The sequence below is a fragment of the Gymnogyps californianus genome, chromosome 3, assembly GCF_018139145.2.
Source record: "Gymnogyps californianus isolate 813 chromosome 3, ASM1813914v2, whole genome shotgun sequence".
Taxonomy (NCBI): domain Eukaryota; kingdom Metazoa; phylum Chordata; class Aves; order Accipitriformes; family Cathartidae; genus Gymnogyps; species Gymnogyps californianus.
This window is the reverse complement of record NC_059473.1, coordinates 19,289,390-19,302,534: the sequence shown is the minus strand read 5'-3', so window position 1 is coordinate 19,302,534 and position 13,145 is coordinate 19,289,390. Positions and strand designations below refer to the sequence as shown.

General features: G+C 37.3%; 1 protein-coding gene across 3 annotated transcripts in view; it reads right to left on the bottom strand.

Moving 5' to 3' along the window:
* CDC42BPA (CDC42 binding protein kinase alpha) overlaps positions 1-13,145 on the bottom strand; it is a 189,013-nt gene that overhangs the window by 112,033 nt on the left and 63,835 nt on the right. For all 3 annotated transcript variants that reach the window (XM_050895160.1, XM_050895161.1, XM_050895162.1), the window contains exons 4-5: positions 7,997-8,080; positions 3,275-3,370 (exon numbers count right to left, since the gene is read on the bottom strand). In XM_050895160.1, coding sequence (XP_050751117.1) covers positions 3,275-3,370; positions 7,997-8,080 — 180 coding nt within the window. The remainder of the gene's footprint in view (positions 1-3,274; positions 3,371-7,996; positions 8,081-13,145) is intronic.

Genomic DNA, 13,145 nt, shown 5'->3' with positions numbered 1-13,145 from the left:
AATATCTTCTATTCAGTGGTGCTCCTACGCTCCCTCTGAAACAAGATCTACAGTATTAGCTTCTCATGTTTTACAGTTTTAGAAAATACATTAAGCCTTTGGAACTTAATATAATGATTATGAACTGATACACTGTATAGAGATCTGCAAGAGCTTAACTTATTGCTTTGAAAGTATATTGAAAAAAATTCTTAAGATTCTCATAACTGATGTGGGATCTCTGCACTCATTCTTCAGTGTTTTTAAAACCAGTACAACCCAGTTACTGGATATACCAAAGTAACGGAATTTTGGCTCTGACAACACAGGACTCTGCACTGCCCATCTTCCAACAGCAACACAGTAGCCTAATCACAAGGAAACCCTTAACTCCTCAAATATGCCAACGCTTAAACTGTAACTCACAGTATTAAGTTGTGCACTTGAAGTTAAACACATGCATAGGAATTAAGGCTAAGTTTAACAACTAAATTTTTAATAAAACAATTCAGTCAATGCATAGCATCCCATCCAATGTCAAAGATCCACGTCCTTAAAAAAACAGGTGGTTTTTTTTTAAAAAGCTTTAGAAATACTTTCTAAATGCACACAATCATCCAGATCTATTCAAGTCTCAAATACTTCTCAAAATACTACTGTACAACAGCACCATCCTTCCAAGAAAAAGAAAAGCACAGATTTAAGGACATTAAATTCTAGTAACTAGTGGAAGTTTAACATGGGCATTTAATCCTATATCACAGACTCGTTTAGGTTGGAAGAGACCTCTTGAGATCATCTACTCCAACCTCACCTGCTCAAGTAGGGTTGGCTAGAGCAGGCTGATGAGGACTGTATCCAGTTGGATTTTGAGTATCTCTAAGGATGGAGACCCCACAACTCTTCCGGGTAACACGTTCCAGTGTTTGACCACCCTCACAGTAAAAAAGTGTCTTCTTGTGTTCAGACGAAATTCCACGTGTTTCAGTTTGTGTCCATTGTCTCCTGTCCTGTCACTGGACACTACCGAGAGGAATCTGGCTCCCCTGTCTTCATTCCCTCCCATCAGGTATTTATACACATTGACAATACGGCCCCGCCCTGCCCCAACCCTTCACTTATCTGGGCTGAAGAATCCCAGCTCTCTCAGCCTCTCCCTACATGAAAGATGCTCCAGTACCTTAATCATCTTTCTGGCCTTGCGCTGGACTTGCTCCAGTAGCTCCATCTCTCTTCTGCACTGGGGAGCCCAGAACTGGACACAATACTTCAGATGCAGCAGCACCAGCGCTGAGCAGACAGGAAGGACCTCCACTGACCTGCTGCCAACACTTTTCCTTGCAGCCCAGAATCCTCTTGGCCTTTTTGCTGCAAGGGTGCATTGCTGGCTTATGGTCAGCTTGTTATCCACCAGGACCTCAAGCAAAGCTGCTTTCCAGCCAGCTGGCCCTCAGCACGTACTGGGTTTATTTTATTCCACCCCAGATGCAGGACATTGCATTTCCCTTTGTTGAACTTCATGAGATTTCTCTCTGCCCAGTTCTCCAGTATGTCAAGGTCCATCTGAATGACAGCACAGCCATCTGCCGTATCAGCCACTTCTCCCTGTTTATCATCATCTGCGAACTTGCTGAGGGCGCGCTCCATCCCATTGTCCACGTCATTAATGAAGATGTCAGCCCCAGTATTGAGCCCTGGGGTACACCACCACTGACTGGCCTCCAGCTGGACATGGTGTCACTGATCACAACCCCCTGGCTCCAGTAGTTCAGCCAGTTTTCAATCCACCTCACTGTTGCTTATCTAATGCATACTTTGTCAGCTTACCTATGATGATGTTATGGCAGACAGAGTCAAAGGCATTACTAAAGTCAAGGTAAACAACATCCACTGCTCAACCACATCTACTGCTCAATGGACACAGAATTTTTTTTTTTTTAAGGCCACTTCTGCTATATTTTATTTTAACAAAAAGCACATAGAGAATTAGTGATACATTCACACTAGAATGATGAAAAACAGTATTACTGATATTTTCCCCAGCAGGCTGCAAAACTAGCTCCTGTTAGCAGACTATCAAAGATAAAGAACAGAAGCTGCTCTGTGCTTAGTGAAAATAAGGAAACTGGCAAGATTAAAACAAATTCTAGCAGGCTGTTGCAGAATATATAATATTTTCTTTGAAATACAGTTACTAGTAAGATCAGAATTACATAAAACATGAGATTATTTTTACTGTCCACATTAACAAAGCAGGAAGCTGGTTGGGAGGTATTTAAGCCAACAGTTAGATCCACAAATGCAGATCCCTGTTTCTATATAAACTCCACCAAAATCCATGGATCTCCAAATATCTGAGCTGACAGAACAGAAAGCAATATAATGGCAAAAAGCATTGCGATTCTGCAAGAATTACATGTATAGCACTTCTTTTATTAGACACATTGGGGGAAAAGAAGATTATGATTACATAACAGATTTTTAAGAAAACATTAGAACTTACTAATGATATAGAATCCAAAGCACAGGGCAATAAAACCCAAATAAGCAAAATCTATCAATGTGTAGTCGTTTACTTTTCCAGGCATAAATATTACCAAAACCGTATCACAATCAAAACATATTTTAAGTGGGAAAGATTTCATAGAAAATTGGCACTTTTTCCTCTCACAAGCTTCTTTTTGCAAGTCTTTCAAAATACTTGAAAACTAATTAACATTAAATATTAAAGAGGCACTTTAATCTACACTTATAGCTTCCAACTCTTATTTATGAACATTTAGTGGCATTCTTCCATGCTGCACAAACATTTTATTGCTTTATGACATCCTAGTGGATTTAAGTCCTCAAAAAAGCAAAGACCAATCAAAATGAACTGCTGTTTCAAAACAGGGCTACTCTCTATTTCTAACTGTAAAACAGTAATCAGCAATGTTAATCACAAAAATTAAAGTCAAATAGAAAATTTATGTAAGTGCACTTTTATTTTTATGAACCCAATTAAACTGGAGTGATGAATTATAAGAAAGAAGATGCAGACAGACTGAGGTTTATCAACAAATGCAAAGTGGTTTAGAAAACAAAGCTGCATTCCTGAGATATTTATAGCAAAACTTTAAAAGTTTCTGACCACTCTCCACCCTTCAGAATCTTATGCACAAAATCACAGATACTCACATGGTCTGTACGGTCCAGAACACAAAATTAACAAATAAACAAACTATATTTCTGTTTCAAACCACAACTAAGAATCTGCATTTCCATTCATATATATATATATATAAGCAACACTCACTAAATAGTTTTCATCCTGGAATGCATAATGTAATGTTGTGATCCACTGGTTATCTCCATTCACTAATACATCTCTCTCTTCTCGAAAACAGGCTGTCTGAAGGACAGAAAAATAATTATAGGCTTTAAGTAAAATATATAAAGAAACATATTTTGCAAGTTGACTATGTTTTAACATTATATTTTGGGGAAAAAAATTCAAAACTGCCTCTCAGTTAAAAAGTCATTTACTAAACTCTCCAAACATGCCAAAATCTATAAAAAACTAGGTATCGGAAAAGTCCACCTTCTTCAAATTTAAATAGTTGTATGTCTCTATATTGTTAAGGGATGCAAAGGGAGAAATCAGCTGCTGCTTCCCATTGTCTAAAAATCCCGAGTAAAAATCTTATCTTTTTTGTACATATAGATATTGAAATCAAGTATCAATAATGACAGAATAGCAGTATAAGATTGAAGAAAACAATCAATAATGGCATTATATAATTATAACTGCAATAGGAGTTAGAGAACTAGAATCTGGAGTCTTGTGTCATTGTTTTATCTCATCACGCTGTTAACCTAGTTTTACACTTGAATTTTCACATACGCAAAGTTGTTCTTTTAATTTGAAAGTAGCTGCCAATAACTTCTGTGTAGTTATAATTCGGTAATCATTAACCAGTTGGGGTTTTCTCCACACTTTTTGCTCAGGAAAAGTAGGACAGAATTGAATATTGCTCTTGCCAGATATAAGCTGTTGATAAGACATCCAGGAGGACCTCCCCTCAATATACTGGGAAGAAACCCAGGAGGCAAAAGGTGCCTTCACAGCAAGAGGAACAAAGGAGGAACAAGAACTGCCAAGAAATGCTAAGGAATACCTAAGAGAAGAACAACACAGGTTCGTATGAAACAAAAGAAGATAAAATGTGAAGAAAATAATAACCAACTGGAAAGCAGCAAGGCAGTTAATTCACTGGAGGTCTTGTAACCTGCCCCAAGAAGTGAATAAAATACCTCAGCTCAGCAAAAGCAGCTTTGCAGAATGACAGAGGAAAATGACCAAACAGATGAGAAGCCAAAAAGAAACTATAGCAAAGAAATATGATAAACGTTTTGAAGGGACTGAGTTCTGAAGTGAATATCACAAGAAAACAACAGATACCAAATACCAAAGCCAACACAGAATTTTGTTCAGAAAAAGGTCTAAAAGATAGTGTAAAAGAAAGAATAATAATTGTATGGGCTCTATTTAGAAGGTAGGTGGAGAGAAACAGAAAAACATAGACCATAACCTCTTCCAGCACACGCTGCTACTTCACAAAGATGTTTCATCGATTTGAACCACGCTCTGTCTCTTCCATCTTAGGAGACATCTAAATTTAAAGGAAATCCTGCCTCTTCTTTTTACTTTTTCAATTTCATTTCCAAAAACAATAGGCAAATACCAGAACTCTGACATGGTTATTGTTGGCTGTGAGACTTGAAGAGTGAAGAATGAAAAGCGAAATATCATTTTAGATTGAGCTATGCACAAGAACGCATGCTGTAAAAACAGAGCAGAAAATAACTCCCTCCTCCAAGCAAATAAACCATACCAAGTCTTGTTTTGGTGAATACAGTGAGTAAGAATAATGCAGACAAGGAAGAAGAAAGATGGTATACTTTAATCATAGCACAATGCATGAGATAAATCAGTGAAATCTGATAAAATAACAGAACATACTTTAAACAAATACCCTCAAAGGTTATTAAATGAAAAATGGACTTGGGGGTGGGAGAAGGAGAAAGGATGATCTTCAGAAGGAAGAAAAGCTGTTCTGTGCTTCAGCTTGATTTTTTTTCCTTCCTTGTTTGTAAACTCTTGAGGTATTTCAGAGAGAGATACTGTAAACTCTTGTTTTCACACGGATAACTGACACGTCTTTTCTCTACTTGTTATGACACAATTCACAGGATTAGTTACTAGAGAGTTTATATAACTCCACTTGGTTTTGCCATGATTTAACAAAAGACCATGCATTTCTTGAGCACTCTAGACACCCACCTCCGGGCAGCATGCCTAGAACTGACAGCAACAGCTATTACCACAGATGATCACATCTGAGACAGTAACAGCCAAAGAGTCTAAGTGGTTCATGGGCTTTACATTAATTCGGGGGGGGTGGGTGTGGGGGAGGGGGGTGTGTGTGTGTGTAGATGGTAGCAGTGGTTCTTGTAATTACTGTAACATAGCTCAATTAATTTTTTTTTTTTAAATGAAGCCTTTTTTTGTGCCTTTCATTATTTCATTACACTTCATCTTCCCTAGGCACAGTCTCTTTGAATTGTCGGCAGAGACCTCGAGAGGTCACCTAATCCAACCCTCTGTCACAGCAAAGCCAACTTAGTGCTTTGGTTATATCTATACTGTTATTGTGGCCTTCAACCAGCAAAGAATTCAGGCCACTCAGCTATTTGGTGCTCATGTCCTTACAGCTCAGAGTTAGCACGTTCCGGGAGTGCTGAGTGCTTCCATGCTGCATAACATTTGTCTTGGTCTCTCCTGAGCCTCATCTGGCACCACCATGGCACACATGTAACTGTAAGTGATTGTCAGCACTCAGGGTAACAGCTCTGGGAGTGTAACAGCAAGCTGTCGCACGCTTTCAGGTACTCCTTGTATCAGTAATGTCCCCAGTTCTACATCACATCTCGGAGTTTTCAACAGTGGCAAGTATTTGGAAAACTTATGCTCTTTATAATACAAAAGAGAACACTGACCTTGCAACCCGTATAATTTCACTGTAACGAAGTTTTTGCATACAATTACTCTCCGAGCTTGCAGTCATCAACCTTAATCTGGCATTCACAAGCCTTTTTTGAGTACATACTCCCTTTCTGCTTTTACAAATGACTCCCACTTCCCACAGAGTCGATACAGGGATATATGAACAACTTACTTCTGCCACTTACGTATACACCTACCTATATGCTTGTCTTGAATTTTTGGACTGTACGATTTTCCTGTGTATTTCAGTGTTAGTGCAGCACATTGCTAACAGAGCCAAAATGGGTCATTTTCCCTAGCAGTAGTAACAAGTGAGATGCATTCATCAATGTTTAAAAATGACAGGTTACAGTTGTTGAAGGTCATGCTTTGTAATGCATTTTCACTCCAGATGGTTCTCTTTCCACTGTATACCCATGGGTTACAAATACATGGAAAAACATAGCTGTAATTCTTTTTAGGCTAACGGTTCAGACTTTCAGAAATACAGCTGGACCCATGGGAAGAGTATTTTTAATACCTTGCATAGAGAAAAATCTTTCAAACCTATTTATAACTGTATTTTAATGGAAAGAAATAGCTTTTAAACTGACTTTAAAAGGGTACATTTAAAAATAGAGTGGAACTTTATTTCTGGTCTTTTCTTTTTCACTGAAATAATAAAACTTACAGTAATGACATCTATCTTGGAGAGAAATACCTCTTTCTGTCGAGACTAATACCAGATTGCTCAGTATCTGAGTAATTTTTGGATAAAGAGGAAACACATTGTGTACATCTAACCACAATCTGCATGCTACATACTTCTTAATGTGATAACATTTTCATTAAAAGAGACAGGATGTGCACACATCAGAAATTGGCTTTAATTTGTCTGGATACTTTTTTTTTTTTTTTTTAGAAAAGTGTGATAGTTTCCCATTGATCTCATTTCCTAACAAGATATAATTAAAACAGAAATGCGGAAATCAGAATAAACTTGGAAGCAATTGAACAGCAAGGCAGTCTGAGAGTAGCAAAGTAGGAATCTCAAATAAAAACTGAGGTTAGAGATAATTTGATCAGACAAGTTGGAAGAGACACCAAGATAGTGCTTGCACTGTCCAAACTAAGGAAAACCCAATGGCCAAAGCAACTTTGTATGTGTAAGACACTGATTTATATTTTTATGAGTCTATTTTTCAGGCAGTTTATTTTTAGTATACACAGATGAAGAATTTCAAAGCAATTTAAAGAGTTAGATACATGTTCTGTTTAAAACTAATACACAAGTGTTCAGGTGCAGACTGCATTTTATAAGTTTCTTTCCAAAGGAATCCAGGGAAATATATTGAGGATTTTATGAAGAGTGGAGTTGTATAATGAAAGTAGGAACCCAAGGCAAAGCAGGGCTGGTGAAAGAGCTGTTCCACCTTCTTCAGAAGGCAGAATGGACTCAAGCTTTAATGAGGAACTTTTCATCACAAATTTTTTGCAGATGGACATTTTTATGAAACATGCAGTCAAATTAATTTGAAAGTTTTATCTTTCTAATTTTTCAGTCTACAAATTGGACCTTGACTAAGTTCTAACTACTGATCAACTAATAAGCTTGGTGAGTTATACCTCAGTAATTACCTTTTTTTATAGCTCAGTAATTACCTTTCACCATGGAAAATACTTGCTAAAGACTACATTCCTAACTGGAATAAATGCATTAAAAGATTGCTTGTATAGTCAGTAATTCTTCGGCAATTACAGAAAAGGTATAATGTCTAAAACATCCAGCCCCACCTAAGTCAAGATTCCATTCCATTTTAACCCTTCTGACGAGCTGCTTTAAGCTTATGTTAATATTCATCTTCATATTGTCAGTAGGTAGTGAAGCACCTCCTCAATCCCTCTAGACACACAGAGTCTTGTGGAGAGAGAAGTAAGAATTCAGCAGAGTATGAGGGTGCATGATTATAGGAAACATTACTGTAATCTTACTTCAGCTCTCTTCAGCATCTCCCACTTATTAAGTATCTTCATGGCAAAAACCTTATCTGCATTCTTCAGTTTTACTACTGCAACCTGGAAAAGATAAATGAAAGATAAATAAGTTAAAACATGAAAACGCATATTGTTTTCATTTTTATGAAACCTTGCAGTTTTGGAGTCTTTTTCTTCAGTGTTCTGGGCACTTAGCTTTACTATCCACACAATACCATACCATCGCCATCAAGAAAGAGTAATACCACAACAGTACAGGATATTTATTCTGTGAAAGCCTATTTCAAGCTTTCATTATGTATCACACTTTCATTATGTATCATTTTTTTCCAGGTGACTGTAGATGAACAATGGTATTTCTTACCATCACACTTCTTGCTCTATCATACTGTCATGAAGCTATCACTGGCTGTATGCTTTATATTCCTGGACTTCCGTCCTACACAATAATTTAAATTAAAGAATCACCAAGAAAAGACAACAATGTAGTAGTTTCTAAAACAAAATAAACACTATCTTTTAGGTTTTAGACACAAGTTAGACTGAGGTTTGCCATAAAACAACTTCCACTCTCATTTCAAATAATGCACTAGACTTTCTTCAAAGATATAGTAAAGTATTACTTCACATTTTTCCACCTGAAGTTCAATGAGCTCTATCACGTCTGTTGTCAGCGGCAGGGAAACAGTGAAATCCACATTTTCTAGAGAAGTAAAACTTAGGAAACACAAGCCCCCCCTCCCTCTCATTGCTTCTGAAACATTAGATACCATAGGCCTAAGTAATAATAAATTAACAAAGCCAACCAACACAGTCCTTTTCTGAGAATATTTCAGTTTTGTTTAGCTATAATAAAAGCTAACATGGAATATTTTTAGGAAAGAGGGAGGGAAGAAGTTTACACAAATATGTTTTCACAGTTCAGGCTTCCCTGGGTATGGAAAGCTCAATGTCTTACCCAAAATGGCCATGAATCTGCCACAGACTCAGAGCTGCTGATCAGAACTAGACCAGACCACTACACTCTACCATCCCAACTACAGAACAGTTCAACAGTCAATACATTTTAACAACCATTCTCCAACTATCCCATTCTGCCTCTTCCCTTTCAAACAAATCTTAAGGCTTAAGCAGATAAAAGTTTATTTCTGTGTGCATCTGGTTACAAACCAACATGCTGTCACACAGATTATCATCATCTTCATCCTGCAGGCCAGTGACAAAAAAATACTAAGGTTGAATCCTACATTCCTTCCACCTCTTTCAAAAATCAGTAAACCAGCTATGTGTGAAGAAAGTGATAACAGAAAAGAAAATACAGGATCAGACAGTTTGAAGAAAGTGTCACGCAAACCTCTTTCAACCATCTTCAAATGTGTCATCAGCTGCAACAGCTTCATGAACATGGCAAAAGCACAGGTTGAAGGACTGCAATACTCAGATGTATAAACTAAAGTGTATCTCAAAGTGTACCTCTTGATTAGCTACAGATTCATAGACAAAGCAGCTGTCACTTCCCATATGTGCAGCAACGCATTATCAGCCCTGCTCTTGACACTGCTGCCTTCTGGGGTTGCAGGGGGGTGGGAAGGGGGGGGAGGGAGATAAAAAAAAGAAGAGAAGACAGAAAGGTACTACACTTACTTGTTTAAACTAGTTTATGAACTGAAATTTTTAAAGATTACTTCATACATAAAAATTGAGGTTCAAGTCCAGACTTGGGATCCCTCAAGGTACTTTCAGATTTGAAACACAAAAATAGTTACTTTAGACTATAATCTAATTTTAATTCATAAAGAATGTCTACTCTCCTGTGCATGGTATCCCAAGACCGAGCATCACAATTTTCTTTAGGAGGGAAAGATGAATCTTCTGCAGTGATACATAACCCACTATGCGGATTTGAATCTTGAGTAAAACTAGCCTGAAACTCTGATAAGCCATATCTGTATCGATTTCTAATGAGAAACAGCAAGAGGAGAAAGCCTTAACATTGAAACTAGTCAGCATTCAAACTGTATCATATCTTGGATGACAGGGACCCGCTCTGCATGATGCAGTCTGTGGTATGAAGCTACAATGTAATTCTGTCCTAAAGACCTTTAAGGGTTTTGCGAGGGTTGCAGGGAAAAATTAAAAGGTCGGTCCCACAGCTGACTAGACGGCTGCTGCTGCCCAGCGTGAAAAAGTTTTTCCCCCACTGTTAACCGTTGTAGTATAGGCAGCCAGAAGCATAAGATAATACGTGTATTTCAAGTCCAACTTCAGGATTTCACTTCTTGCCTGTAGCATGCTCAGTGAAAGGCTGTGTTATTCTGCAAAAGACTTGGTTATTGCAAGACATACACTAATTGCACAGCTGCCTAAATTTGCAGTCTCCTATACAGCATTCACTTGGACACAACCAAAAGAGCTACAGCACTGCCTTTGGTTAACAGCTGGAGCATAGGCCTTCAATGACAAGATCAAGGGCTTGGTACCTTATGTGAATGTGTAATAGTATTGAAGAGTGACTAAAAAAACAAAAATAGACTCATGTTTACCAGCTGTGTTTACAATCAATCAGAAGCAGCCTTTTAGTCTGTGAAAGCCATTAATGTTGTTCCATATCAATAACCACCATGCACACACAAAAAGATCACAAACATCATAATTTTTCTGCAATCACAGCATCTTTTTGGGGGTGTCTCAGTGCTTTATGAAAGTAAACTCTAAAATGCTTATTTCAGGACTGTGAAAGAAAAACCTGACACTTAGCAATGAGCAGTCTGATGCAGTTTCTAATTGTAACAAAAAAATTCTGAAACATGATTACAGATCCAGGCAGTGTTTACATAAACACACAGAGGTATATACTATATACACAAAGGCCCAAATACGGAGTGCTGTTTTGATCTTCTCCCTTCCCCAATGAAGCTGTCAAGACAGAAGAAAGAGTGATCATTCCTGTCTAGTTATCATGAAGTGTGTTGCTACCGGAGTTTCTTAAAATTGGACTTTTAAAGGTTGGGGTTTTTTTAAATTTATATTTTCCTGTGAGCAGCCCAACAAAAAATGATTGGTATGTGCTGATGTAAACATCTTGGTTTAGTCAGATAGGTTTTTTTTTCCCATTCTTCCAGCAGTTTTCCATATTTCCCACAAACAGCAGTACAGTCTGGCATACTGTCAGACACCTTCTGCCCCAAACTCAGCTACTTGTCTCTACAGTACATGTCTGCACATTTCCTTTGCTTAAAAAGCAACAGCCTTATACAGAAAAAAAGCTACAACAGAAGCTATTAAAATTGAAATTTAAAACAAAACAAAACAAAATAAAAGACTCAGCATTGGTTTTCTTGTTCATCAAAAATAGGCAGCCCTCCAGAAACAGGAAGAGGGAATGTTACTGTTCATAAATGGATGCCAAAATTTAGGAGTGAGTAACTAGTTCTCAGAGCTACAAAATTACTCATCTTCAAAATATCAACAACATAACGACATAGTATTTGCTTGCATAAGCAAGCACTGAACTTTTTTGTTTGGGTTTTTTTTTTGTTTTTTAAGCAACAATAGAATGAACTGAAAATTTTGGTATTAGCTAGAACCTTCAAGAAGCCACACTTTTATACTGCTGAGATACACCGCTAAGAGCTGTTGCCCAGTTGCTTCACCTTTCATAGCAGCATTCTTCAACTCCCAAGTTTAAAGTCTTCTTTACAGTTGTTTGTTAAGTTTTTCAAACCATGCTGCCCAAAGCCAGCACAATGAAACACTTGATGCCCGCATTATTAATTTTATCAGGATAATCCTCCTCCAAGCAAAACATCTGTGTTTTCTAAAGACAGCACTCTCTTACATGTAATTTTAAATAAGTAAACGTATGCATGCAGAGGAAAGGGGTATGTCATTAATTTGACAAAAAGGAAGCATTCTCAGGCTGGCAGCAAGCAGGGTAAGGGGAAAAGAAAACTAGAAACAATGAACTCTTACAGTTATAAGCAATAACTAGCTTAAACAACTTTTTGTCTGCATCAAATTTGTAAAAACAAAAAGGGAAATATTTCTTGACTATGCAAATTGAAGAAACTGAGTAGCGTAAAATCAAAATAAGAACAAGTCTGAGACTGTGCCAAAGAAAACTTGCACTAACTTTGCAGTCTACAGAATTTCAGAATTATGTTGATTCAGGAGACAAAAATTACTCCTCCCAGTAACCTAGAGCAACCTTCGTCTCATTTACAGTTCGCTGGAAAGAAAATACATTCTTCCAGATTTCTTAATCTGTCTCAGTAAACTACTGTAGTCTACTGAACCATACAAGTATTTTGCAATTTAATATTAATATAGTTTTTGGTGGCTTAAGTAGCAGTAAAATTTGGTGGTCCTTTTTTTCATCCTTGCTTGGATATTTACTGGTTATTTTAAAGGAAAATCAGTAATTTCATACAGAACTTCTTTTCTTAGACAAATGTCTGTGTAGGACTTAAAACTTGTCTTCTTTAAGCTAGTAAGAAAATTTGACATATATCCTTGCAAATGTTTAGTAAATCCTACTTTAAGAACATACAAAACCAAACATCTTCACTGAGAGAACTTCAGTTTTCCCCTTACTGAAGATTTTGACAATGAAGTAGAGTCATGCTATCTTTCTCACATAAGGAATTAGAAAGACACACCGTTCCTAAAAGAGGAGAACTAACCAATTACACAGACTGTCCCCGGAAGAGCGTGAGGAAAATTACGTTCTCACTGTTCATGGGATGATTCACCACAAAGAAGCTTCCTGAGAAAGAACTACAGGTTTTTTGTGGTTTAGCTGGTGTGGAGTTTGAGCTGATTTAGCAGACAAAAATGACTTCTCTTAAAAACACAGTATAAGGCAGGTTTCACATATGATTCTTCTGACAAGAAAGCACCCACATCAGTGATTTTTCTTGCATCAATCTGTACATGAACTCAGCTGCAACTACTATGGCAGCACTGAGAAAAGCTGATGTTCTAAGCAGAAGCATTACATCAAAATGGAGAATGCAACATTCTCTTTGTGGCAGAGGTTTAGACTAAAGATAAATTATCCATGAGTAACTTCCACCTTCAGTCTCCTTTATAAAGAAGCATTACTCCAGATGGAGCAAAACCAACTGAAAGTGATAAAGTAGTTAAA